General features: G+C 44.4%; 1 protein-coding gene across 1 annotated transcript in view; it reads right to left on the reverse strand.

The window, feature by feature from the left end:
• LOC146619467 (SPARC-related modular calcium-binding protein 1-like) overlaps positions 1 to 25,298 on the reverse strand; it is a 31,800-nt gene extending 6,502 nt beyond the window's left edge. Inside the window, exons 1-7 of the mRNA XM_085370665.1 lie at positions 24,982 to 25,298; positions 5,827 to 6,001; positions 5,142 to 5,366; positions 4,400 to 4,453; positions 3,441 to 3,488; positions 736 to 816; positions 339 to 531 (exon numbers count right to left, since the gene is read on the reverse strand). Of these exons, the coding sequence (XP_085226791.1) occupies positions 339 to 531; positions 736 to 816; positions 3,441 to 3,488; positions 4,400 to 4,453; positions 5,142 to 5,366; positions 5,827 to 6,001; positions 24,982 to 25,062 (857 nt within the window). The 5' untranslated portion in view covers positions 25,063 to 25,298. The remainder of the gene's footprint in view (positions 1 to 338; positions 532 to 735; positions 817 to 3,440; positions 3,489 to 4,399; positions 4,454 to 5,141; positions 5,367 to 5,826; positions 6,002 to 24,981) is intronic.
• Positions 25,299 to 25,761: the final 463 nt, after the last annotated feature.

Genomic DNA, 25,761 nt, shown 5'->3' on the forward strand with positions numbered 1-25,761 from the left:
TCCCAGGAGTTTGAAAGCAGCTGTGCAGCAACAACGCTGATAAAGCCCCTTGAGAACAGGAAAGTCCGACCATAATTTATTCTGATTTGCTCTGTGTCTTTCCTTTAAGGCAAATCCACCTAGGGAGCAGTGACAGTAATTGGTGTAAAATTATATGATTAACATGAAATGCTTCTGTGACTGCAAAACCAGTCAAATCTGACGACTGGAAGGGAGGACAGGGGATAAGAGGAGCGAAAAAAAAAGAAAAGACAGTAAAAGAGAAAGTTTTTAAAAGGAATAACAGTCAAGTTTCCAACACACTAATGAGCTAAATAACGAACAAACAGATTTCTTACCGTGCTGAGGTGCCTGGTCGTGGCCTCCCAGTGTCCACTCTGACACACCAGCAGTAACCTGTAGCAGTGTGGCACTGCACGGGGCTGTAACGCCCATCTGCAGTGCATTCTGGGATGAAACGCTCATCCTCCCGGGCTTGACGAGTCTGAGAGAGCAGAGACGCTCGCTCACGCTGACAAGTCTGAGGATTGTCTGCGCGCGCACACACACACACACACACACACACACACACACACACACACACACACACACACACTCTATATCAAAACAATTCTGTAAAGTTACATAAAATACACACAAAGGCTGTTTAAAATATGTGGAATGAAACTTTAAGCGTTAAAAGAAGAGTACATATATGAGAATACATATACATATATAAACATATACGACTCTTACCAGGAGGTCGTCTGAGTGAGCGGTTTCCTCGTGACTCAGAGTTCATCAGGATGGTCACCCAGAAAGGAGGCGCCGTCAACTCTGAATGAGAATAAAAACAGCTGTCAAATAAGATTTCAGAGTATTTCCCTTTTTCTTAGAGGTCGTTCAGCTGAATATCTGCTACAATAACACAACGTGACATGAAAAAAAACTGCATCCAGTATACGTATGTGTTATATTTATATTATATTATATTTCAAGTACACTAGGAGGAACACAGAGCTTTTCCCTTTATCAAAACATCCCCACTGTTTAACACCCAGGACTGACCCAAATATATCTTAACGTAAACCGAAAGCGAATTTTTGGGCCACAAAATGGAACAAGCTGCAAACAGCCACTGACAGGTCATCGGTGTACAAGTCGACATTTGCTTTCTGTATCCCACAAACACACACATCCACTGTGTTACTCTAAACTCATGAGGACTTATCTCTGTAGCTGCTCAGTGCTTTTTATCTTCACCATGTTGTTTGCTTCTGAGTAATATTATGTGGGGTTTGTTTAATTCTTTAAGACCTACCATAGAACCAAGTCCGCCAGAGCTTATATTATATTTTTACATGCTGTGGAGCCATTTTTGGGAGCATTTCAAGTTGATATACATCAATACAACCATTATAGCCCAAATTTAAATAATATGTATGCATTAAGTGCATAGTAATTACATAAATTGCAAAAAAGTGCAATAAACTACAAAAAAATTTAAAATCATTTTTGCTTTTTTAACATATATTTCTAGTTAGAGAAATTTAAGAGGCTTATCTCTCAAAACTGTAAATACAAAAAAGTTGCACAAAATAGTTTCCCACCACAGGAAATTTATTTTGAGTGTCTTCATAGTTTTATTTTTGAAATACACCAATTTTTATATACTGCAGGAAAAACGAAAATAAATATTATAGTGCAAATTTGCAAAAAAAAAAAAGCAGCATATGCATCAAAATAAACTATTTCCAGCAGTGCAATATGAGTCCTAAGCATCCCAGAAACGACACAGAAAGTCATAAAGTCAAACATAACTTTTAAAAACACAAGTACAGGCTCATGAGGCCCTGATGGTAAAAAAACTACCGTAATTGTCGGGCTATAAGCCGCTACTTTTTGCACAAGCTTTGAACCCTGCGGCTTTTAGTCAGGTGCGGCTTTTCTATGGATTGTCCATGATTTTTGTGATATCGTAAGACGATTTGTTTTGTTTGTTCCGCTGTTGTACGGCACTACGTTGCCTGGCGGAAGGATCGGGGTTCAAGAGTGGTATGTTAGTCACATGTCCGTCCGCCAGGCAACGTAGTGCCGTACGAAGTAGCGCGAAAAACAAACTTCAAAGTAGCGCTACGCATTCAGCGGGAGGCGTGGATGACGAGCGGCGATAAACTTGCGAAAAGCAAGTTATGCCCAACTCCACCGGTGGATTCTGACAGCGTGGAAAAGTGCGAAAACATCCACGATCACCAACGGATTTTGAAGGGCTGGACTGCTGCATGATGAAGAGGAGGACACCGCCACGGCCCTTCAGAGGGTGTTCGACTCTGACACTGACAACGAGGATTTCTTTGGTTTTGAAAGTGACAACGAAGGAGAGAAGCGGAGAGTGGATGACGAAGCCATCCTGAGCCTGTTCGTTTCCGACATTGGAGAAGAGGACTTTGGTGGTTTTAGAGGCAGGAAGAAGAGAAAGATGGTGAATGACTGACTTTTCTTCTTGTTAAAGCCGTGTCACTGCACCTGAGCCTAAAAGGTAGTCCGAATCTATTTTTCTGGTGTGCTGTAGGTTACTGTTATGTACTACATGTGCAAATATGTACCCATAACTTGTTTTTCAAAATATTAATAAAAGGGGTGTGTCTCCAAACAGCCATCTCTTTCCTGACAATTCCCTTTGTGCATATTCTCTTACATATGATAAGTCAACATTGAAACACCTGCGGCTTTTAGTCAGGTGCGGCTAATGTATGTACAAAACAGGATTTTCCCCTGATTTTAGCTTGTGCGGCTAATATTCAGGTGCGCTTTGTAGTCCGGGAAATACGGTACATTTCCGCAAAATGACGTCCCTTCCGGTTTCGGGCAGGACATGGTGGACATACGATAGTTCGCGCTGATGGCTTTAAAGGGTTAAAGACCTTTTTCTCAAGAACCAGTGCCATGTTACATATTATATATTATATTATGTTAAATCTGATGCTGTGAAAAAGCAATGAGCAGCACTGTCACATTGTAGTTGTTATTAAAAAAGGGAAAGTTTGGAAAGTTAAAAATGTTAAGGAGGGTTGAAACAGAAAAGACTTGACCCGGGATCCTCTGCTGTATCGTCAGTGTGTTATATGGTTTTGTTTGAAACAAATTAAAACCCATACATGTAAAATGATAATCAATTTATTTTTTACATTTGTTAGAAGATTCAATATATACCCCAGTTCCTAAAAAAAAAAAAAGTAATTTTCTGAGTCCTGTATGTGATGTATGTTTCAAGTTTTTCCACTTTACAAAACATGAAAATTAGCTTTCTGTTCCTCACTTACAGCTAATCTTTAATTGAAACTGACGTGCTGGTATATAAATGACATGTAGTGAGCTTCACAGTGGTTAATCATAGCAGCTATGTTCTGCCCACGTATGCATTAAAATTTCTTTAGTAGAAGAAGTTTTTATTTTCTCACCTGCAGGTTTTCTAGGGTCCAGCGTAGGTCCAGGTCCAACGTCTCCATCTGAAATAAAAGAAAACAGAGTGAATGGAAGAAGAAGAAGATGGGGGGATAGTTTGGACAGATGGAGGAAAACATGTGAAAAAGCAGAGAAAGGAAATTATGAAATCGGGTATGTTCCACCTTGAGATTTATACAGCGAAGATGTCCATAAATATTAGTTACAATCTAAAAACTTAAAACACAAACACAATACAATAAATACTTTAAATTTAACAAGAAACTTAGAGGAGGTGCTACATTTCTACATGACACTGCAGAGCAGCTCAACAAACCTTTACCAAAAATCCTCAGTTGCATCTGTAAGGGGACAAAACTTTTATAAACCCATAAAGGCTCACGAAAACTACACTTATGCTGCCAGTATAAGATTTTGCAGCAGCACGTAGTAGAGTTATGTATGCCAGACTGGACAAGAGCATAAACCTGATGGGGACTGCTGCTTTAGAAAATCTGAATGTCAGAGTAAATGACCTTTAAATTAGAGCAGACCAAACCTGGCAACCTTTTCTGACTTGGAGTGGAATATCTCGGAGACGTTATGGAGCATTAGGTTTGTTTTCCTCTTGGGTGAGTTTTTTGGTACTATTTTTATGTTTTATAATGTAAAGAAGTAAAAAAGGACCCAAAAAAGAATGAGAGTAGAGGGAAAAAATCAGACAAAGAGGCATTTTTAGAGTCTTGGCATGTGAAGTGCTCTGTGAATTATTAAGTCCCTGCAGATGTGTCTGGCAGAGAAACAAGCAGCGTGTGATGCCAGGAAAAGGCAGAACGAAGGACAAATGAGAAACATACAGACACACATCTAACCTGTAGTGAATGAAACATATGAGTGTGTGCACACTGTGCTCCACAGTTATTTTAAAGCAAGGACAAAACTGCCTTTGTGCAATTTAAATAAAGCGTCTTCTTACCTTTGACTGGAGTTGCATCTGTATCGGTGATCTGAACGAGCTTGGTGAGGTGATCTGTTCAGAATAACAGGCACAGCTCAGAGTGGACAACAGACTAAAGTTCAACATTCGTTCTGAAGAATTAGAGGACTTCCACCTTTTCAGGCCTACACACAGCCTTGGCTGTTGTTTGCATGTATCCTCGAGTGCTGGTGTATCTGTATTTCTCTGACATCAACAGTGAAACTGAGCCATTGTTGTTACACTTGGAGCTGATAAATACCGAACAATCGCTACTTTTACTGAAATGCATGAAACCAGAAGACTTCACAACCAAGTCCACGCACAGACTGTTAGTGCTCTATTAGTGTAGACTATTTCCTGCTGTCTGATACATGTGAGAAACTGTCACTTATGTATGAAAAGAGCTTAAGAAAATTACTCCTTCATTCTCTGCTGCAGGTAGCAACATGTATGCTGGTAAAGTAGTCCATGCAAACAAAAATACTCGAGTTTCATTACAAAGTAAAGCAGTTTTAATAAAAGACATCAAAGAAAACCCTGAATACAGTAAATAAGGCAAATTAAATCAGTGCTTCCATACGTGACATGTGAGCTCACCAAAATACATCAAATACATGCATTAGAATAGCATTTTTTTAACATACATAAAAATGCTATTTTAAAGTCCTTCACAGTTAAGTTGTTTTGTTTTGGGGTTTTTGCCAACAATCTGTAATACTTTGAATAAAACATAACTGACCGGTGCAGTTGGGGATCACATGGAGGGCCGTGGTACCACTGACAGGTTTGCCATCAGGCGTGGAGCACCAGCAATATCCGGTCTGGTTGTGGCACTGTATGGGCATGAAGTGACCTTCGGGACCGCACGCAGGCACAAAAACTGCAGCTGCAGGACTACCACGGCTGCGGGCTCTGGCCTCAAGGCCCTGAGCTCGGGCCAGCTGGCATTTAGTCTGCAACGGATCTAAAACAGAGGAAATTAGTATCCATGTGTGCTGCTATAGATGGGAAGAGTGGAAATCATGAATCCTGATGACACAGATGTGCATACCGTTGCTCTGCCGACCAATAAAAAGTAGTCATTGTTAATTTAAGAAGAATGTTTCTATTGACTGAGTTGATTCACTTGGGAAGAACATTTTAAGCTGATTGAATGAAGGACAGGAGCACAGTGGTGTCCGTTTATTTATGCTCCCGGTTTAAGATTAAAACAGTCATTAAGAGCAGGCAGAGGTGGCAGGAAACTACAGCTGATTAATAACAGGCGTCTTTTTGTACTCGTGATATAAAGCAGCTCAAATTCAGATAGAAACATGAGAAAAGTTTATTTCAGTTCAGATTTTTTAAGCCAGTAAACTCACCACCAGAGCATCATGGGAAACATTAAGAACAGCTTGTGATGATGTCGCTGTAAAGCCCTGTACCTGCACAGTGTCCCCGTGGGACGTGGCGGAGCTGTGTGTTGATGCACTGTGCCCTCTGAAAGGCACACAGCGATTTATACAGCCTGCCATTGCTGCCACACACAGGTCTGTGGCGCCCCCTCTGGCAGTCCAGCACACAACCACGAGGCCACATGTTCTCTGTGATCAGGAAGGGCTGCAAACAGGAAACATTTAGAGTGTACGTTGATTGTCATGTCAGTTATAAACACACTATGAAGGGAAAAGACAGTAAAAAGAGGTTTTAAAGCTTCAACATGTCAGCCGTCTGTGAAGAGGTGGTGGTGGAATCCTGCTCACGGTTATAGTTTGTTCATATCCGTCTATGAGTTTTCAGTTTCTCTCTCCCGTGTCCTTGTATCTCATTTAAAAGTCTCTGTGCTTGGTGTTTTTCTGTCTTGTTACATCCTACTTTCTATTGATAGACTGTGTCTGGTGCATGTTTTAGCTTTACTTCTCTGTGTCATCTTATCCTGATTTAGTTCAGCTGTGTCCTCCAAGTGTGTCACCTCTCTCTGTGTATTTATAGTCGCTGTCTCCTTTTGGCAGATCGTCACGCTACAGCTGTGAAGGATAAAATGACCAGAACTTTGTCTGACTTGAAAGAGTGCTTAAAAGAAAACGAGTGAGAGAAAAGAGAATAAATGGCCTCACAAATGTGTCGGGAAAGGCCGTTACGGAGCGTGTCTTTCTCACACCTGCAGTTTTACCTGTAAACTGGCTCCAGCTTTGCAAACTGAGTGGATAAACTTTATTAATTGAGGGAGAATGGCAACTTTTATAGTTATTTATTCACCTTTCAGTCACTTTCATTTTAAACTGTGTAATTTTAAAACTGTATATTCTGTGTATTTATTATCTCAGTCTTATTGCCTGTTCTTATTGTTCTTATCTTTAACTGCTCTGTTGTATGTTAATTGCGCCTTGGGGATAAATAAAGTCTTTCTGATTCTTCCTGCACAGTCTCCATTTCTTCTAGGAGCTGTGATTGGCTCTGTGCCTCACGGGGAGACTTTAAGGTGCATTAAGTGATTTTTTTTTTTTTTAATTTTCAAGGTAAATATAATGAATGAAAAATGAGTCTGTGACAAGCAGCATAATATTTTGGAAGAACTCTCATTAAAAGCTCTAAGAAGGCAGTGGAAACATGGCCAAAAGCTATTTAGACTGCACACCACAGTTTCCTCTTTTCTGAGCCGTACAATTTATGCTAATCTTTCACAATTCACCAAACTGCTTCCAAAATAATTCTGACGTTTTTACACTGCCATGAAAATACAATTTACAGGACTAATACTGCTACTGCATTTTACTGGGCACCACTCAAACATACCAGAAGAGGTACATTTGAGACACTGGGGATCAGAAAGGCCCCAGAAGAAAAATTCTTGTGAATTTTGTTGTGCATGATCAGATATAACAGACAAACCTTCAGAGCAAATTCTTCCAAAGATACTGAGAATTCACAACATGTAAACTTGTGACAAAGAGAGAGGAAAAGGGAGGAGAAGAGGCATTGATTCATGGAGAATCTGGTGAGTGCGATGACCTAAATTACTCCCACATGAGCCTGAAAGCCCACTCTCAAGTCACAATCACACACATCTCTATTTAAATACACACAGATTCCTCACACCGCCTCGCAGACTCACCGAAAACTCCCCAAACATACAAGGTGGTGCACACTCAGCTCACGCCTATACAATACATACAGAGTTGGCTGCTAACTCCACCCTCTCGCTCTTCATCAGAGCCTCTTTGTCAGCTGGCCTCCCCTCTCTCCTCACACACACTCTGAGACACACGGGTAAATTTGCTATGGTGTGTCAAACATTGCTGACATAATTTAGTGGTGAATGAGGCCTCTGTGCCTTAATGCCAGGACATTAATTAATGTATTGACTGTAGAGATTAATGTGAACAAATCAAGATACACAAACAGAGCGAACAAATAAAGCTTTGCTGCTGCTCTCTCCTCAGACACAAGAGCAAACACGACCAATTAAGTTATTTTAGTGAGCAAACATGTCAATCATTTGCTGGTTTTATGCAGACTGTTATGACGTGGCTTTGCAAATGTAATAATTTAGGTATTAGGGGTCCACACTTCGTTGGTGTTGCTTCAGTTCATTGAGATTTGTGGGGTATTTGTTCACGCACATTATGCTGTGACGTGTTTAGGCCAGCCACCAATTCCACATGTTGATATGATCCTTGGACATTTACCCACAATGTACTTTGTGATGTTTGCATTGTCCCTGAGTAATTCAACAGCCGGTGACTCAGAAATGAAGGTAAAAAATTGAAAAATTGAACGCTACGAACTCAATCAGCTGATTCAGAAGAGGTCAGAGTGAGTCGTGGATTTTACATGGAGGACAAAAGGAAGAATGAGAGGAATGCATCCTGGAAGAGAAAGAGGCAATTAAGAAAAAATAATAAATGAATAAAACACTGCCAAGGGAATAAATGATGAATAAAAAATATGTTTTTAGTTATGAAAGGAATAAAAAAATTAATTTGAGGACAGAGAAAAAATAAAAACTTATTAGTGAAAAAGCAGCCTAGAGGAGGTGCAAGAGGATTGAAGGGTGGAGCAGGAGTCTAGCTGGTAGACTGGCTTTCCTGTCTGTCAGGCACAACTACACCAACGACTCCTCAGTGTTAAAATGATTCGCATCAATGTATCTGGCCTTGTAAACTCGAGCCTGAGTGTGTGCGAGCAGCAGAGAAAGTGAGAACAAGCTGCCACTGTCTCCTCCTGCCTCGCACCTTCCAGATTCCTCAGAGTGGCGGCTGTAGGAAAACAGAAAAACTCATCTCCTGAGCTTTGCCGTGTGATGTTTGGCGTGAGAGAGCAGCTGATGCTGACGAAAGGCCTGTTAACACCCCGAGCTGGGATTTAGCGTCAGAACAAACTGCCTGTGTCGTGGGGAATCACTCGCTTAGCATTTTTTTTTAAAAGTCTGAATTTCATTTATGCAGCAGGTCATTAAAGGGCAAACACACACAGATGAATGATGATGACATGTTTACATCTCAGGTGCAGATGTGTGTGCACAAACATCACCTTGTTTTCTTCATGCATTCCCTGAGAAGAAGCATACCATCACACTGCTACACATACATATGGTGCGACTGAAGGAGACCAGCTCTTTTGTATATTTCAAACCATACATCCAGTTTCTGCTGTTTATCAGGTGAGACACCTTCTCCCCTGTCACCTCCTCTAGCTCTTCTCGCTGGACACTGAGCCAGTTTAGAGATGTAATCCCTCCAGCGTGTCGTGGGTCCATCCTGGGATTTCCTCCCAACTAGAGTTGCCTGAAAAATCTCCCCAGGCATCCAGGAGGCACGCCCAAACCACCTCAACTGGCTGCTTTCAGTGAGGAGGAATAGTTGCCTAAAGCAACTACCAATGAGAGCAGAGGACATGAATGACTGACTCTGGTGGGGGAATTAAAGCAATCAGACACCGGAATATCCACACGCCTCTGAATTTGTAGCACCAGCCAAATTCTCATTCGCTATTTTACAGTTTCCAGACTCACAGCTGCACGGGGAGATGAGACTAACATCACCGTCCAGCTTCGTATCATTTATTGGCTTTAAATGCCCTACACAGCTTTCTCATACAATCTGGTCCACGAAAAGTTAACATAAACTGGTTTAGCTTTTATTATGTATAGTCAAGCAACATACTACATTTTCATTACAGTTCTGCAAGTAGGACGCCCTGCAGACTTTAATAAAACTGATTCCAAAATGGAGAATTTTCTTCTTGCACATACTCTCGTTCAGTGATCGTGTAGGACATCTCGTTAAGAAGTAAAAGACCTTTGACCGTTTAGTTTATGTACGAATTTCCTTTGATGTCTTTGTGAATTTTTGGATCTGGTTATGGCCCTAATACTGTAAAATCCAAACACATTATCTCAACATAGAGATCTTATTTATAAAGATATTATGTCCCTCGTAAAAAGCACTAATACAAAAAAAACAAAAAAAAAAACAGAAGGAGGTACGGGACAGCTGGACTCCCACAGGAGATGTTGTGGGTCAAGTTCAGCATCTTCCAGCCTGAGCTGCAGGGACATCACTTCTTGTCATCATTCATCATTCACCAACTACAACTACAGCCTCTGTCAGGATTTTACAGCATGCCAGGGGCTCACTCAGAGGCCAGGCTGCTGTCAAACACTGTCAGGGTTTTTATGGTACAGTCTTCTATCCAGTCCAGCAGGAAACAGCGAGCAGAAAGAAGACAGAAGCTTTACAAATGCAGAGATATTTTTTAAAACTCTATTATGACGATGCATTCAGGCAACAGTGGGAAACCTAAAACAATATACAATGTTAAAAGTTATTTTATTGATGCTATTATTAACAATGTAGTTTTAATTCTTTATAACTGGAAGAGACATTTTTGATTTCTTGAGACATCACAACCCCAATTCCTTTTTTTTTTTTCTTCTTTTGCCTGTCCCGTTTGGCTCTTTTGCATCAGAATTATTGTCTAAAGGCGAAGAAAGATGCCCAACGGATTTACTTTACCACATGGACCATCCCAGCCTTGCCATAATGGTCTATTTGATTCACCTTTTATTGTTTATTTTATTTTCAATTGCTAAATACGGGACAGACTTGACTGGGGAAAAGAAAGAGGGAAAGAAAAACAGCAGAGAAGAGGAACGGGGATAAAGGGCAAAAAACAAAACAACAAAATAAGCAGACAAAAAATAAATATATCAATCACCTGGATCACCTGTTGAGAAAGAAAAAAGAGAAAACAAGCAGAAGAAAAAAAAAAGAGCAACATAATAAACAACATCACGATGATCTAAATATTAAACATTATTGTGCAGCACATAAGATCAACAGAACACAGTGTGCTTTGAGGTAGGAGCCAAAAAGGGTGTAGTTTGTGTGTGTGATCACCCGTGTGTACACCTGTGAGCATGGACGCGCTTGTTTTTAAAAGGTTCCTTCATGTAATGATCTGCTAGAGGGTGTGGGGGGGCCACAGCCCCGTCCTCCAGGACATGAAGCAGGTATGGAGGAGATCAAAACTCCAGACATCCAGAGGCCCCCAGAACACAAGAGACCAAGGAAGACCAACAGAGGGGCAGCTGCGCCACTGTCCCGGAAAGAGCTGAGGAGAGTCCCAGATGAGGGCTCACTCAGCAGCCGGGGAGCAGAAGCCAGGGGGGGGGGGGTTGCAGTGACGTGCTCGTGAGCCCCAGGCCGAGACGTCGAGGGCACCCCACCCCCGAAGGGGCCCAAGCGAGCCCCAGGCTCCAGGCCCCGACAAGCAGCCACCAGGAGTGAGCCGGTGTGCACCTGGACGCCCACCCCTGGACACAAAGAACCACCAACGCACCGATGTCTGAGGGCGTCTGCCACTGGAAGGGGGAGTGGTGGGGGGAGATAGGACTCCAAACCTTGGAGGGCCTGAGGTGTCCCCAGAGAGGTGGCGTCTGATACCCAACCTGACATATAGACACAGACATACAGGCACACACAGATACAAACATCCATTCCCACCCTCATGCTCTCATATGCACTTACTCCACACTCAACCAACGTGGAGACAGACACAAAGAGACGCTGTACACACGATCACACTCCCCAAGCGTACTCTAAGCCCCGGGTAGGTACCCTTGCCCCTGAAGGGGCAAACTGCACCCAGACCCAGGTGGTGTTACCCTTTTCCCTGGTGTGGAGAGAAGCAGACCGCCCCGACTCCGCAGCAGCAGGGAGGCCCCACATTCCAGACCCCAATCGGACGGCCAACTCCTCCTCCTAGCCCCCCCGCTCCAACAGGCTGCAGAGAACGGGGGTGTGTGAAGACTCCAAACCTCCCTCCGCCTGCTCATATGTAGTGTTGATGCATGTGTGTTCTAAGGTGCATTTAAACCCCAGGAGGGCATGGAGCTACCTGCCAGAGAGCAGCAGGTAAGCACATGGTCCCTCCTGCTAGCCCTCAATGTCTACGTGTATTTAAAATTGAGAGGTGGGCAACCACGCCAGGGGTGAGGTGTACACCCTGATGGTCTTTTGGATTCCGTGTAGCGTGCCCACCCCCAAGATCCTATATGTATGTGTAATGAGAGTGTGAGTAATGTGAATGTCTAAGTTGTGGGATAAAATTGAGGCACAAGAAGCCAGAAGGGGACAGAGGGGGGGATGCCTCCCCTGCACCCTGGTGACACACCTTTACCCCAAGGCCCTGCATGTGTGGGTGATTGTGGTGCAGCAGGAAGAGGGAGGCAGCTGGAGATGGGGAGGGAGGGAAGGAAGGGAGGGGCAAGTGACACCCCCATACTCCGCAACCCACCAGGGAAAGGGGGCCCAGGCCCATCCGGACTGGGGCCCAGTTCAGCAGCGCTGCCCGGCCCCAGAGCCCGGGACAGCCCACCCGACCCCACCACATAGAAAACTGCACCCACCCCGTCATTCACTCATCTTCCAGACTACACAAGACAATAGACGCCCAGGCTGAGATCTTCCTCCACCTCTCCTGTATCTCCCCCCTCCTGCAGAGAGAGTTCCTGAAGAGAGGAAAGCTTCTGCAAGATGTAACAGCCTCCCCCACCAGTTGAAGAGCCCCCCATGTGGCTCGATGCACTGGCAGCACCCTGTGCCAGGGCTGGGGCCCCATACACCCACCCGCCCACAACCCCGGCAACACACCAACCAGGACCCAAGCCCCCCAATTCCAAAAAAAGTTTGGACGCTTTGTAAAATGTAAATGTAATGATCTGCAAATCTCATAAACATGACTAAAAATAAAAAGCATATCAAATGTTTAAACTGAGACATTTTATAACTAATTAGGTTAATTATGACCCCATCAGTAAAATTAGTGGTTATAAAAAGAGCATCACAGAGAGGCAGGGTTTCTCAGACGTAAACATGGACAGAGATTGACCAGTCGACAAAAAACACATCTAAAAATTGAGGAACAATTTCAAAACATTGCTTCCCAATGTAAAACTATGAAGGCTTGAATGTTTATCATCTGCAGTGCACCTCTCCATCCACACATGCAGGGTAGCGCTCTGCCGTGCAAAGAAGCCGTACGTGCACATGATCCAGAAACACTGCTGGACCAAAGCTCATTTCAAATGGACTCAGGCAAAGTGGAAAACTGTTCAGAATAATCAAACAGGTTTTTGTTTTCTTTTGAAACATGTGTAGCTGAGATATAATGTACGAATTGTGAACATTCTCAAAACTGTATTGTACATAGGTTATACTTTTTTATTGTGTGAACTTTATTTTTTGTGGAACTGAGGTCCCGTGTGTCATTGTTGAAGTGGGACATTAATCAGTGTAACGCCACCTGCGGCCACATTGCGGGTGTGGGGTTTCCTAGCCAGAGCTGTACGGACTCCACACTGGTGAGGCACGCTTTCTGTAGCTCTTCTCCCTGTACTAAATTATCCATATAAATTCGGTGTATTTGTCTTTGTTAAGTATTGGCTCCTAGGGTTAAAAGCTCTCAAAGTGTTTTCAATCGCTTTGAGTGAGAAAAATGATATTTGGAACTGCGCTTTATCTGTTGTATCATCCGTTTGTGTGGAACTGACTTGTGTTAAACAGGGTGAGGAGAAGCCTGCTGCCGCTGTGTGACACTGATTTTGCTGCTGCACTCTGTTTTATAGGTATGTGTAAATGTGTAGTTTTTGTTTTATGTGTATAATGAGCTCATGTCCCGAGGCTGTGCTCTGAGCAGTATCTTCAGCCATGTTGGGAAGAGTTAAAAAGTTGTTTGAATATGTATTATGCAATTGACCTATTTTAATGGGAATTTGAATGTTATACGTTATTGTTAGTGATTCCATAATTGTCTCTGTTTTACCCCACTGTAATATTTGATTTTGAAGTGGCGGTTGTGAAAATTATTATTTTGATAAGTTGTATTTTCTTTTATATGATGCAAGCAGAGCTGTACGGACTCCACACTGGGTGAGGAGAAGCCTGCTGCCGCTGTGTGACACTGATTTTGCTGCTGCACTCTGTTTTATAGGAATAAACCCTGTTTCCAGCCAGTCCGTGTCTGTTGTCACAACGCAGTCGACCATTTCACATCTGCTACATAAAAGTGGTGCCGTGACCCGGATGCATCTGATCAGCCGCTGCCGATCGCTGAGGTTGAGCTGAACACTTCCGACACCTGTAATATAAGTAAAATTATTCTGTGGGTCAGCAAAAAATTTCCAGTGTTCTGTTAGTAGGCATTTCTCCCAGTTACACCTGTTAGAGTCTAACTGAGCCGTGTTTACTTGTGTTGTATTTTTCTGAGTGATAGGTATTTTTGTATTCCTTTTGTTTCTGATCCCCTTTGTAGTTATTGCTAACCTCCTGTAAGCAACATGGCTGGTAGGGGCCAAGACTCCTTTAACCTTTTCACGCCAGTCGCTGGGAGAGGTTGGAGACTGTCTGGGGCAGATGAAGTGAGAGACAGGTCTATAATGTCGCGTGATGAGCCAGCAGAGTCAGATGACATTATTCGAAATAAAGCTCATGAGCGCCAGTCCTCAACCCCTGCTTTGAGCGACGACAGCACACACAAAGAGCTACGTGAGCTCATTGGTGAATTGGGAACCCAGATAGGTGAATCAATCGCTAGCCGGCTACTATCCAGTCAAGTCCCACTTGGTCCAAACCAGACAGCTCCAGCCGAGTCCCCCAAAGTTAAGAGCCCTGACACCACTCTCGACCTCTCCAAAGTGAACTTAGTGGTCCGACAAGATATCAAAGACCCACCTATGTACAGAGGTGATGATGCGGATAAGTACTCTGTTCATGAGTGGATAGACATGATGGAAGTGTACTTAGAGAAGAGAGGGTTGTCTAGAGCCGTGCAGGTGGATGAAGTCTTAAACCACCTCCTCGGCAGAGCTAAAAACATTGTTAAGGTGGGTTTGAAAAGTAACTCATGTTCTGGTGTAGTGACCAACCCTGAGACCATCTATGCCATACTCAGGCGTTATTTTAGTGATAGTCCTGGCTCCTGTCAACCACTGGCTGACTTCTATGCCACCCAAGCAGTTGCAAAAGAGACCCCAGTAGACTATTGGGTGAGGCTTAATATCGCTGCTGAGGCAGCTGACAAGCATTTACAGCGTCAGGGAGGCAAAATGGAGAACATGGAGGCAGAGATAGCCATGATGTTTATCAGAAATTGTCCTGATCCCAGCCTCGCCTGTGTTTTCAAATGTAAGCCCATCAGTAAATGGACAGTAATGGAGGTTCAGGAAGCCATTGATGAACACCAAAGAGAGTGTCATGCAAAAAAGAAGAGCCTGGGCTCTGCCAGACCCCATCCCCTCCTCGTGGCCACTGTGACAACCACAAGCGAGTCGCCTGAGTTTGAACTGAACCATGCCCAAGTAGGTACAGTAAAATGTTCCCAGGACAGCCCGGGTAAGGCTGCTGGAGCTGCCGCTTCAGACCCAAGTGCTCTAGACCGCGTGCTCAGTATGCTGGAGAGGGTGTTAGAGCGCTCCAACCAGCCTGTCCACCCCGTAATTAGACCACAGCCTCTAGCCTCAGCCAGGTTCCCTTCGTGCCAGGTTTGTGGCAATAGCTCACATTCCACGCGCACTCACTGCATGAGAGAGAGGAGATGTCTAGGTTGCCTGGAGGTTGGGCATCAGAGGAAAGACTGCCCCAGAGCAGCTGAGCCCATTACCCAGCAAAATAATCCCCAGGGAAACTAGGGTGCTTGCACTTGAGAGGGGACAGTGTGAGCGAAGAGTGTGAAACCCTCAATCCCAGTGATGACATACAGACTGTATACAAAGAAAGCCTGAAGTGTGCCCCACCTGGTACTGTTGTACTTTCCCAGAATATAGTAAGACTTGATGAGGCAGACAGCCTATTTTACACGAATGCATTGGTGAATGACAAAGTCTCTTTGCAGGCCCTTCTTGATACAGGTTCCATGGCGTGTACCTTGAGCGAAGAGGCGGAGCGAGAGTTAAAGAGCGCTGGGGTCGCATTGGAATTAAGCGACACTCGTACCGACATTGTGCTAGTGGGCTGTGGTGGAGTTCAGGTTAAACCCAAGAGTATATGCGAGTTGAAAATGGAAGTGTATGATTGTACGTTCAGAGTGCCTGCCCTAGTGGTCCCCGGTCAGAAAGATCAGTTGATTTTAGGGACAAATGTTATCAAACACCTCCTCAGACACTTCAGGCTGTCCCCCCATTTCTGGCAAGTCCTGAGCAAACCCGAATCAGCAGAAGCGCCTGAAATAGTGCAGTTTCTGAATATGCTGTCTGGCATTAACCGGTGGAGGGGTGACAAAATGCCAGATGTCATTGGCACTGTCAAACTAGCTCAGGCAGTGACTCTACTCCCCAAGCAAGAGCACCTTGTATGGGGCAGACTGCCAGCGTCATCACCCCTTTCCGAGGGCAGCGCCATTCTGGTTGAACCACCAAAATCGCAAACTCATAAAAAAGGTGTCATTGTCTGTAGAACTGTGGTTTCTATGAGTGGCGATAGGTGGGTCCCTGTTCGAATCCTGAACACATGTGATAAGCCTATCACATTGAGACGAAACGCTAAGGTAGCAGATGCTTCCGCTTGTGTAGCTGTTGAAGATCTCGAAGTGGCTTCTGACCAAAACCCAAGTGAGACCCTTAGGGTCCAGAGCCAGACAGTGTGTAGCGACGCACAGAGTAGCCCTCCCTCCTGCCCTAGCCTGCGTGACAGCTTGCAGAAGATGGGGTTGGAGGACCTAGACCTCGACTCTTGTGAAGTCTCAGACCACTGGAAGGCTCAGGTACTGCAACTGATCCACAGGTATGAGGATGTCTTTTCCAAGGGTAAGCTGGACTGTGGACTGGCAAAGGATTTTGTCCATCGCATCCATCTGTCTGACGACAGGCCGTTCAGACTTCCCTATCGGCGCGTCCCTCCAGGGCAGTACCACAAGTTGCGACAGGTGCTCACAGAGATGGAGGAGCGAGAGCTGATCCGCAAATCCAACAGTGAGTGGGCGTCCCCACTGGTACTGGTGTGGAAGAAGAATGGAGATCTCAGAATATGCGTGGACTACCGCTGGTTGAACGCACGCACAGTCAAGGATGCCCATCCCTTGCCCCACCAGTCAGACTGTCTGGCAGCCCTGGGAGGTAACGCAATTTTCAGTGCCATGGATCTCACCTCTGGCTTCTACAATATTGAGATGGCAGAGGAGGACAAAAAGCTAACGGCCTTCACAACACCAATGGGGCTCTACGAGTTTAACAGACTCCCCCAAGGCCTGTGCAACAGCCCGGCGAGCTTCATGCGTCTCATGATGGGCATATTTGGCGACCAGAATTTCCTAACCCTGGTGTGCTACCTGGACGACCTGCTTGTTTATGCACCCAATGAAGCAGAGGCTCTCAGGAGGTTGGAGATTGTGTTTAGCAGACTACGTGCCCATGGACTGAAGCTGGCCCCCAAAAAATGTCATCTGCTCCGAAGGAGTGTGAGATTTCTGGGCCATGTTGTGACTGAAGGCGGGGTTTCGACCGATCCTGACAAGGTTAAGGCGATCACCGCTATCTCAGAGGCTGATCTCATGATGGAGGACGGGGTTACGCCATCCCAGAAGAAGATAAAGTCGTTTCTGGGTATGGTAATGTATTACCAACACTTCATACAGGACTGTTCTAAGATTGCCAGACCCCTTTTTACCCTGACTGCCGCTCCTAAAGGAAAGAAAGTAAATGCCCGAGGTGCTGCTTCTTTCCGGAGGCTCAGCCCAAGTGATTGGAAGAAGGAGCATGTTGACTCGTTTGAACGCTTGAAGGCTGCACTCCTTGACTCCGTTGTGCTTGCTCACCCTGATTTCAACAAACCATTTATCTTGTCGACAGACGCTTCACAGGACGGCTTGGGTGCTGTGCTGTCACAAGTCCAAGAGGGCGAGAGTAAAGCACGTCCCGTTGCATTTGCCAGCAAGGCCCTCGCCCGTGCACAGAGAAACTATCCCGCCCATCGCCTTGAGTTTCTGGCGCTAAAGTGGTCTGTCTGTGACAAATTCAGCCACTGGTTGAAGGGGCATAGCTTTACCGTCTGGACAGACAATAACCCCCTAACATATATTCTCACGAAGCCCAAGCTTGATGCATGTGAACAGAGGTGGGTGTCAAAGCTGTCCCCCTACGACTTCAGCATCAAGTACATTCCTGGCAGTAAAAATGTCGTTGCAGATGCACTGAGCAGGCAGCCATTCGTTCACAACCGTGTTAGTCAGAGACTCATGACTGAACCCTATGCAACCCTGTTAGAGGAGTCGCAACAGGTCAAAGAAATCTCGGTTCAGGATGCATTCAGGCTCAGTGCCAACCACCAAAGTGTTGAGTGTTTGGCCCCTGCAGAGAGCCTAGGGTGTTGTTCCCTGACTAATGATGAAGTTTCCGCAGTCTTCGCAGGCCACGCTGAGTGGGACCAAGGCTCAAAACAGAGAGCAATCTCCTGGTTGACTCAAGAGCTAGATCGGTTTCCCTCACTAGGCCAGAACACCTTGTCTGCCTTCTCGCTCCAGGAGCTACAGGAGGAGCAGAGAGCAGATGTGACACTGTCTCAAGTCATTCCGTTCGTCGTACGTGGTCGGCGTCCATCACGTAGAGAAAGAGCTCACCTGTCGCACAGAGCGCAAAAGACGATGAAACAGTGGGAAAAGTTGAAAGTGTTGGATGGTATCCTGTACAGAGTGAGCAAAGACCTGCTCACTGGCAAAAAGCGCCATCAGTACGTGACCCCATCCACATTAATCAGTCAAGTCCTGTCAGGTGTCCATGATGATGCTGGCCATCAGGGCCAAAGCAGAACTCTGTACCTAGCCAGGCAGAGATTTTTCTGGATCAACATGGAGCATGACATTCGCGAGCATGTCAAGTGCTGTAAACGTTGTGTTGTCAGCAAAACACTCGAGCCTGAGGGGAGGGCTCCTCTTGAAAGCATTAAAACTACCGGTCCTCTTGAGCTCGTCTGCATAGACTTCTGGTCCGCAGAGGATCACAGGGGCAAGAGTGTGGATGTTCTAGTAGTGACTGACCATTTCACCAAGATGGCCCATGCTTTCCAGTGCTCAGATCAGACGGCAAAACAAGTTGCGCGCCAGTTGTGGGACAGATATTTCTGTGTCTATGGCTTCCCTCAAAGGATCCATTCAGACCAGGGCGCCAATTTTGAGAGTGAGTTGATCCAAGAGCTGCTGCAAGTGGCCGGGGTGCAGAAGTCAAGAACGACACCTTACCACCCTATGGGTAACGGTCACACCGAAAGGTTTAACAGGACCTTGGGAAATATGATCAGAGCCCTACCTCCGAGGGAGAAGCACAAGTGGCCTCAGATGTTGCAGACATTGACCTTTGTCTACAACTGCACCGCTCATGAGTCCACTGGTTACGCACCGTTCTTCCTAATGTACGGGCGTATCCCCAGGTTACCAGTGGATGTCATGTTTCACAATGTTGCAAGGGACAATGATGTAACAGACTATGACAGTTATGTAAAAAGGATGAGAAATGACCTCAGAGAAGCACTCGCATTGGCCCAGACTAACACCGGAGCTAGTCAGCAGCGTCAAGCAGACCTGTACAACAAAAAGCAGAAAGGTGTTGACATTGAGGAAGGAGATCGTGTCCTTTTGGCAAACAAGGGCGAACGGGGTCGTAGGAAGTTAGCTGATAGGTGGGAGTCGACCATCTACACTGTGATCTCCAAGAACCCCACATGCCACACGTATCGCATCAGGAACGTCAAGAGTGGACAGGAGAAAGTTGTCCATAGGAACTTGCTTTTGCAGGCTAATTTCCTGCCCATAGAGTCCGAGGGCGAACCAGAGATGTCTTTTGCCAGTGAATCAGAACTCGGCCAGGAGCAGAGTCAATCTGATGGAGAATCCCCTGTCGCTGATCCTGAGGACGATTGTACTGAACGCACAGCCCGTTGGGTGGCTCAGATGACGGATGACTGTGTCCCGGCTCCTAGAGGACCCCAAGAGTGTGACAGTATTGGAGACAGTGTCTGTGCGCAGTTGGATGATGAGGAGCATCAGGACAGTGACAGTGCCAGTAGTGAAGTAGCTGCTTACCCTGAAGTAGATGATGACAACAACAGCAGGGCTTGCACTACCCCAGTTGAGGAGGGAACACTACCAAGTATCAGTTACCCTGAAAGTCAGCCAGTCAGCGAGGTTGGGAGCCTCGTGAAGCATGGTGGTGTACCCCCAAGTAATGCAGCAGGCCAGATCAGGACGAGAGTGGGTCGAATAGTGAAGCCTGTGAATAGGTTAATGAAGCAAAGAAACCTACAAACAGGCAATGTAGTGAGCAGCTTTGCCAAGAACTTGTTTCTGTGAGGGCTACTTGTTTTATATGTTGGGTGATTTTCATGTCAGATGTTAACACCTATTTTGAGATTGTCTTCAGCTCAGAGTACTATTCATCATATAGTAGCTGTTACCGTGTTGTTTGTTCAGGATAGTGTATAAGGCACTTTCTCTTGCGAGTAAACATTAGGGGGTCTGGCCAACTTTCTTCTGTTTACTCTCCCCATGAGTTGGGAAACATATTTGTTGCACGTATCACCGGGTAGTGAATTTCCAGATCATTGACAGTTACGAAATGTTATATGTGACGCTCAGTTGCTCACCCTTACCTAACGGGTTTTGAGAAGTTCAGGGGGGAGTATGTAGCTGAGATATAATGTACGAATTGTGAACATTCTCAAAACTGTATTGTACATAGGTTATACTTTTTTATTGTGTGAACTTTATTTTTTGTGGAACTGAGGTCCCGTGTGTCATTGTTGAAGTGGGACATTAATCAGTGTAACGCCACCTGCGGCCACATTGCGGGTGTGGGGTTTCCTAGCCAGAGCTGTACGGACTCCACACTGGTGAGGCACGCTTTCTGTAGCTCTTCTCCCTGTACTAAATTATCCATATAAATTCGGTGTATTTGTCTTTGTTAAGTATTGGCTCCTAGGGTTAAAAGCTCTCAAAGTGTTTTCAATCGCTTTGAGTGAGAAAAATGATATTTGGAACTGCGCTTTATCTGTTGTATCATCCGTTTGTGTGGAACTGACTTGTGTTAAACAGGGTGAGGAGAAGCCTGCTGCCGCTGTGTGACACTGATTTTGCTGCTGCACTCTGTTTTATAGGTATGTGTAAATGTGTAGTTTTTGTTTTATGTGTATAATGAGCTCATGTCCCGAGGCTGTGCTCTGAGCAGTATCTTCAGCCATGTTGGGAAGAGTTAAAAAGTTGTTTGAATATGTATTATGCAATTGACCTATTTTAATGGGAATTTGAATGTTATACGTTATTGTTAGGGATTCCATAATTGTCTCTGTTTTACCCCACTGTAATATTTGATTTTGAAGTGGCGGTTGTGAAAATTATTATTTTGATAAGTTGTATTTTCTTTTATATGATGCAAGCAGAGCTGTACGGACTCCACACTGGGTGAGGAGAAGCCTGCTGCCGCTGTGTGACACTGATTTTGCTGCTGCACTCTGTTTTATAGGAATAAACCCTGTTTCCAGCCAGTCCGTGTCTGTTGTCACAACGCAGTCGACCATTTCACATCTGCTACACATGGACACCGTGTCCTCTGGCCCAAAGAGAAGAGGGATCATGTGGCTCGTTATCAGTGCTCGGTTTAAAAGGCGTGCATGGAATTGGCAGTTTGCACATCTGGAAAGAGGCCATCAGTGCCAATCTGTTTTTTATTTCACTCCTGAAAACGAAGCCGTTTGTTGTTTTTAATCTCTCTCTGCACTTCTTCTCTATCTCCACTTTCAACCAGTTGAAATAGAAAAGTGCTTCTCACTGGAGATCTCCTGAGGTTCTCTCTCCAATACTGGTGTATTAAATGACTGGTGTGTGAGTCTATATAAGTAAAACTGAATTGTACTGAGCTGAAAAGGAATACCAGTAGTCAGAAACATTGAAATGGTATTTTCAGGTAAACTTCCAGCTGGCCTCTTGCATTATTTCTTTATTCCAAATAGTAGTTTTTAAGAACGTAACACTGTTGCTCTGTTTTTTACCCCCCCCCCCATGTTAGCACTGAAGTATTTCTATTCAGAGTGCCTCTGGCAGTGTGCAGTGACTTTAGTCAGCGTGCCATATTTCATGTTCTATAATATTTATACACGCACTCACAGTGTATAGCTGATATTTGTCTAGCACACTGTAAAATATATGGCAGGATTACTGGGGCTGTCTTTCATTCTCTCTCTCTCACACACACACCTGTCTATCTCCCATGAGTAGCAGCTTAAATATTTGCCTGGCAGCGCAGTGCAGTGTGTGTGTGTGTGTTGTGGTCCTGCTGGCTGGTCCTACCCTCCTGCTCTCCAGGGAGCTCTCACAAACCCTGGACAACTACTAAATCAACCCGATTAATGAATGTCTTTGTGCTGAATATAAACATCGTGTGGGCCAGAATAAAGAGAATAATACAAACGCTCCTCTGAGGCCGTGTCACGACTGCTCGCTTTGACTAAAGTGATTATGAAGATGATAAAACCAGACAGTTTAGACCCACTGTGGCATTGCTGTTAGTGGCCAGTCCCTGAACAGTAATACTCAATTACACAGATAAAACACTTTTTAACATTTAGCAGCTGCAAGATTTTTTTTCTTACCCACACTAAAAGCGCTGTTGCCGCTGCAGCTCCGTTTGTGTTTTTTTAACTTGGTCCTCCTGGAAGATTTAAGCTTGGGTAGAATTTTGGTGTAAAGGGGTCGACTTTGGTTTACTTTTCTTTGAGAAAACTAACCTTTACACTTTAGAGGAATGATACTCTTTCACAAAAGCAGCTAATTTGTGAGTATACATGCAGATATTTTCTGTTAAAGTCCAACAAATCAAACTAAATCTTACGGTTGTTGGTATCTGCATGAAACATACAAATGTGAATAAAACTCAAGGCTAGTAGTTCAAAAGCAATAAAACTAAAGTCTTTAATACTATTGTTCCACCCAAGACCTGCAATTTTCCAAGAAGCTCGCCAACAACTTTTATGGAATATAGTCAATCCTCTTTCATATCAAATGTAATGGCCTATTAAATGCCTCATAAATGCACGTTTTTAAAAATGGCTTGTACCTATTACCTTGATAAACTTTTGACTTTAAAGGTTTTTAGGCCAGAGTCCGGGTTAGATACTGAGTAACTACCGGTACCTTACAAACATATCTGAAATAATGACTGTTTTTCCACCTGATGATGAATTAATTTCACAGACCTTTCACAAAAGGAACAAACATGAACAAGAATCATCCAAAAAAGAGAAAACATCCAGTGATGCACTTTTTTGAAGACAGACGTTTGAGGAGAATGATCAGAGCGATCTGAGCTGATAGGAAGCTCAGATCAACAGTAACTCAAAGTCACCCAGTCGTTACAATCAAGGTGTGCAGAAGAGCAGCTCTGAAGACTCAGTACATCGGACCTTAAAGCAGCAGACGTCACTCCTGCCAGCTAAGAACAGAAAACTCTCCAGAAGAACAGAAGACTGGAAAATGTCATCTGATCTGTTGGGTCTCAATTTCTACTGCAACATTCAGATGGTAGGGTCAACAATAAACAAAAGGAAAGCTGCTTCATATCAATAGTTCAGGCTGGTGGCAAAGGTGTAATGGTGTGGGGGATGTTTTCACGGCACACTTCAGGGTCCTTAGTGCTACCTGAGTGTTGCTGCTGACCATTTCCATCCATTTACGACCAGATAAAATCTTCTGACAGCTACTTAAGGATAACACACCATGCCATAAAACACAGGTTTCTTGAACATGACAACAAGCTCACTGTGCCATGTCAATATGGACCAAACCCAGTACTAGCCTGGTGTAGCTAATAAAGTGTGCATCATGGACATGATCTGCTGTCCTGCCCTCCTTCAAGGTTACTTTATTTATACCCGTAGGCAAATTTTCTTGATATATGATAGCATTTGGCAGCCCTTCACTAACACACACACCTATTTAAACCTGATAGACACATATTTGGTAAGTATAAAAGATAAAAGAAACTTTTTCTTTAATTTAAAAAGAAAAATTCACCCCGTAGAAGATGGGAACCATTATTCAGAATTGATAAAGCCATCTGTCGTACCCGTTTAGAGTACAGGGAGGCTAAACAGGGCTGTGACTCGCCTATCAGACGACTGGAGCATCTCACTATCCGATTCAGGTCTGACCGAACCATGCCACCAAGCAAAAAGATAAAGCAGACTGAATATAAGAACGATAAAAGAAAATTCAAATTGTTCAGTCAGTGTGAAAATGATCGAGTTTCCTGAGGCTGTAAAGGCGCGGCGACCTTTTTGCAGACCGATTTGCAATTCTCATGAAAATTGAGTATGTCATTGATTATGATTGAAAGATATTTATATGACTGCACTTGATCTGTTTTCTGTCCTTTGCATTCACCTGTGAAGAGCAGATAATTCTGTCTAATATAAGGTTACTTTGTGAGTCTTGTAAGGTGGAAGTGATCTGCTTAAATGTGCATCAATTATAAATTTATACATTTTCCTCTTTAGATCCTATTTAAAATCTGCGGGATCTGACTGTATCATAACATCACATGAAATCCTGCTGTGCGGCTAGTTTTGTTCACTTTTCATCTTTAACGTGTGTTGTTTATGTGATACAACTCACTTTGGTAGCTCTTAGACAGACATAACGTTACTGCAGTTTTGGTTAATTTTTCTCAAAAATACTCAAAATAAAAAATACTCTCAAAAAATACACCTTTAGATTTTGTTTCTGTTTACGGGAAACTGTTTTTGTCCAAATGTGTAAAAGTTTAACAAAGTTAAGTAAACTAACCCACTTATTCTAAACTAGGTTACAGTTACTAGTTTGAGGATCGAAGACAAGACAGACACGAATGTACAGGAAAGTCTAAGCAGAACAGAACAACACATTATTATAACTGTGGTCAGGTCCATTAGTCCAGTAACGCATTAACCGCTGTGTCCAATCAGGAACGTTAGAGTGACCCGTGAACGCGCTTCGATAAAGCGAAACCTTATTTTTCCAGACATGTTTGCGCCTGCACCGCTGCTGTTACAGAACTGCCAGAGAAATGAGAGTTCGGGTCTTACCGCCGTCTTGTCGGTCTGAACCGACTCCGAGAGCAAGAAGAGGAGCAGCGCGCGGCAGGTGAAGGTGAGCGCGAGCATCATTGCTGCCACGGAGGAGCACACGCGGAGCGGCCGCGCGCCGCTGGCTCTCTGGTGTGCAGAGGTTTCAGAGCTGAGGCCGGCCACAGTTTGAGCGCGCTGGCGTGATCGAGGAGGAAGAGAAGAGGCACGTCGGGACTCAGGAGCCGCTCCTTCCGACCTGCTCACGTCCTCATGCTGCTGCGAAGTGGTCGCGAGCTCCTCCGAGGAGTGTGGCTCAGCACGCGCACATGAGACCCTCTGCTTCCCAAAGTGTACTGCCCATTTCCGCTCTCCTCGTGCCAAAAACGCTAACGCAATCCAAAGGGTGAAGCACAAAGCTCTCAAACTTACACGCTTGTAAATCCAGTCCAGTCTCTCTCACAACACCTGGAGCCACTTCTGAAAGCTCAAGAAAGCAATTTAGACTCAAATAAACAAAAGAAAAATGTGTTTATTTTTACAACTGCATGAACATCTGTGTGCACGAAGGAGAGACAAAGTAAAGGAAAAACCCAAAGCCCCCTCTAAAGTTAAGGGGTCTGGGGTATTTTCAGCATTTAAAATGAATAAATTAAAATTAAATTAGATTAAAAGATTTTATTAGAAACTTTTGCGCTATGTATGATTCTCAAGCTCCCGTGTAGCCCTGTGCCCTCATACAGATGTATTATTGAAATGGTAGAGTGGTCTACAAAGCGGTGAAAGAAAGATTTCTTCCCA

This window comes from Diplotaxodon limnothrissa, linkage group LG14 (genome assembly GCF_057381915.1).
Source record: "Diplotaxodon limnothrissa isolate DT_005_m linkage group LG14, D_limnothrissa_male_GT1.1, whole genome shotgun sequence".
Lineage (NCBI taxonomy): Eukaryota > Metazoa > Chordata > Actinopteri > Cichliformes > Cichlidae > Diplotaxodon > Diplotaxodon limnothrissa.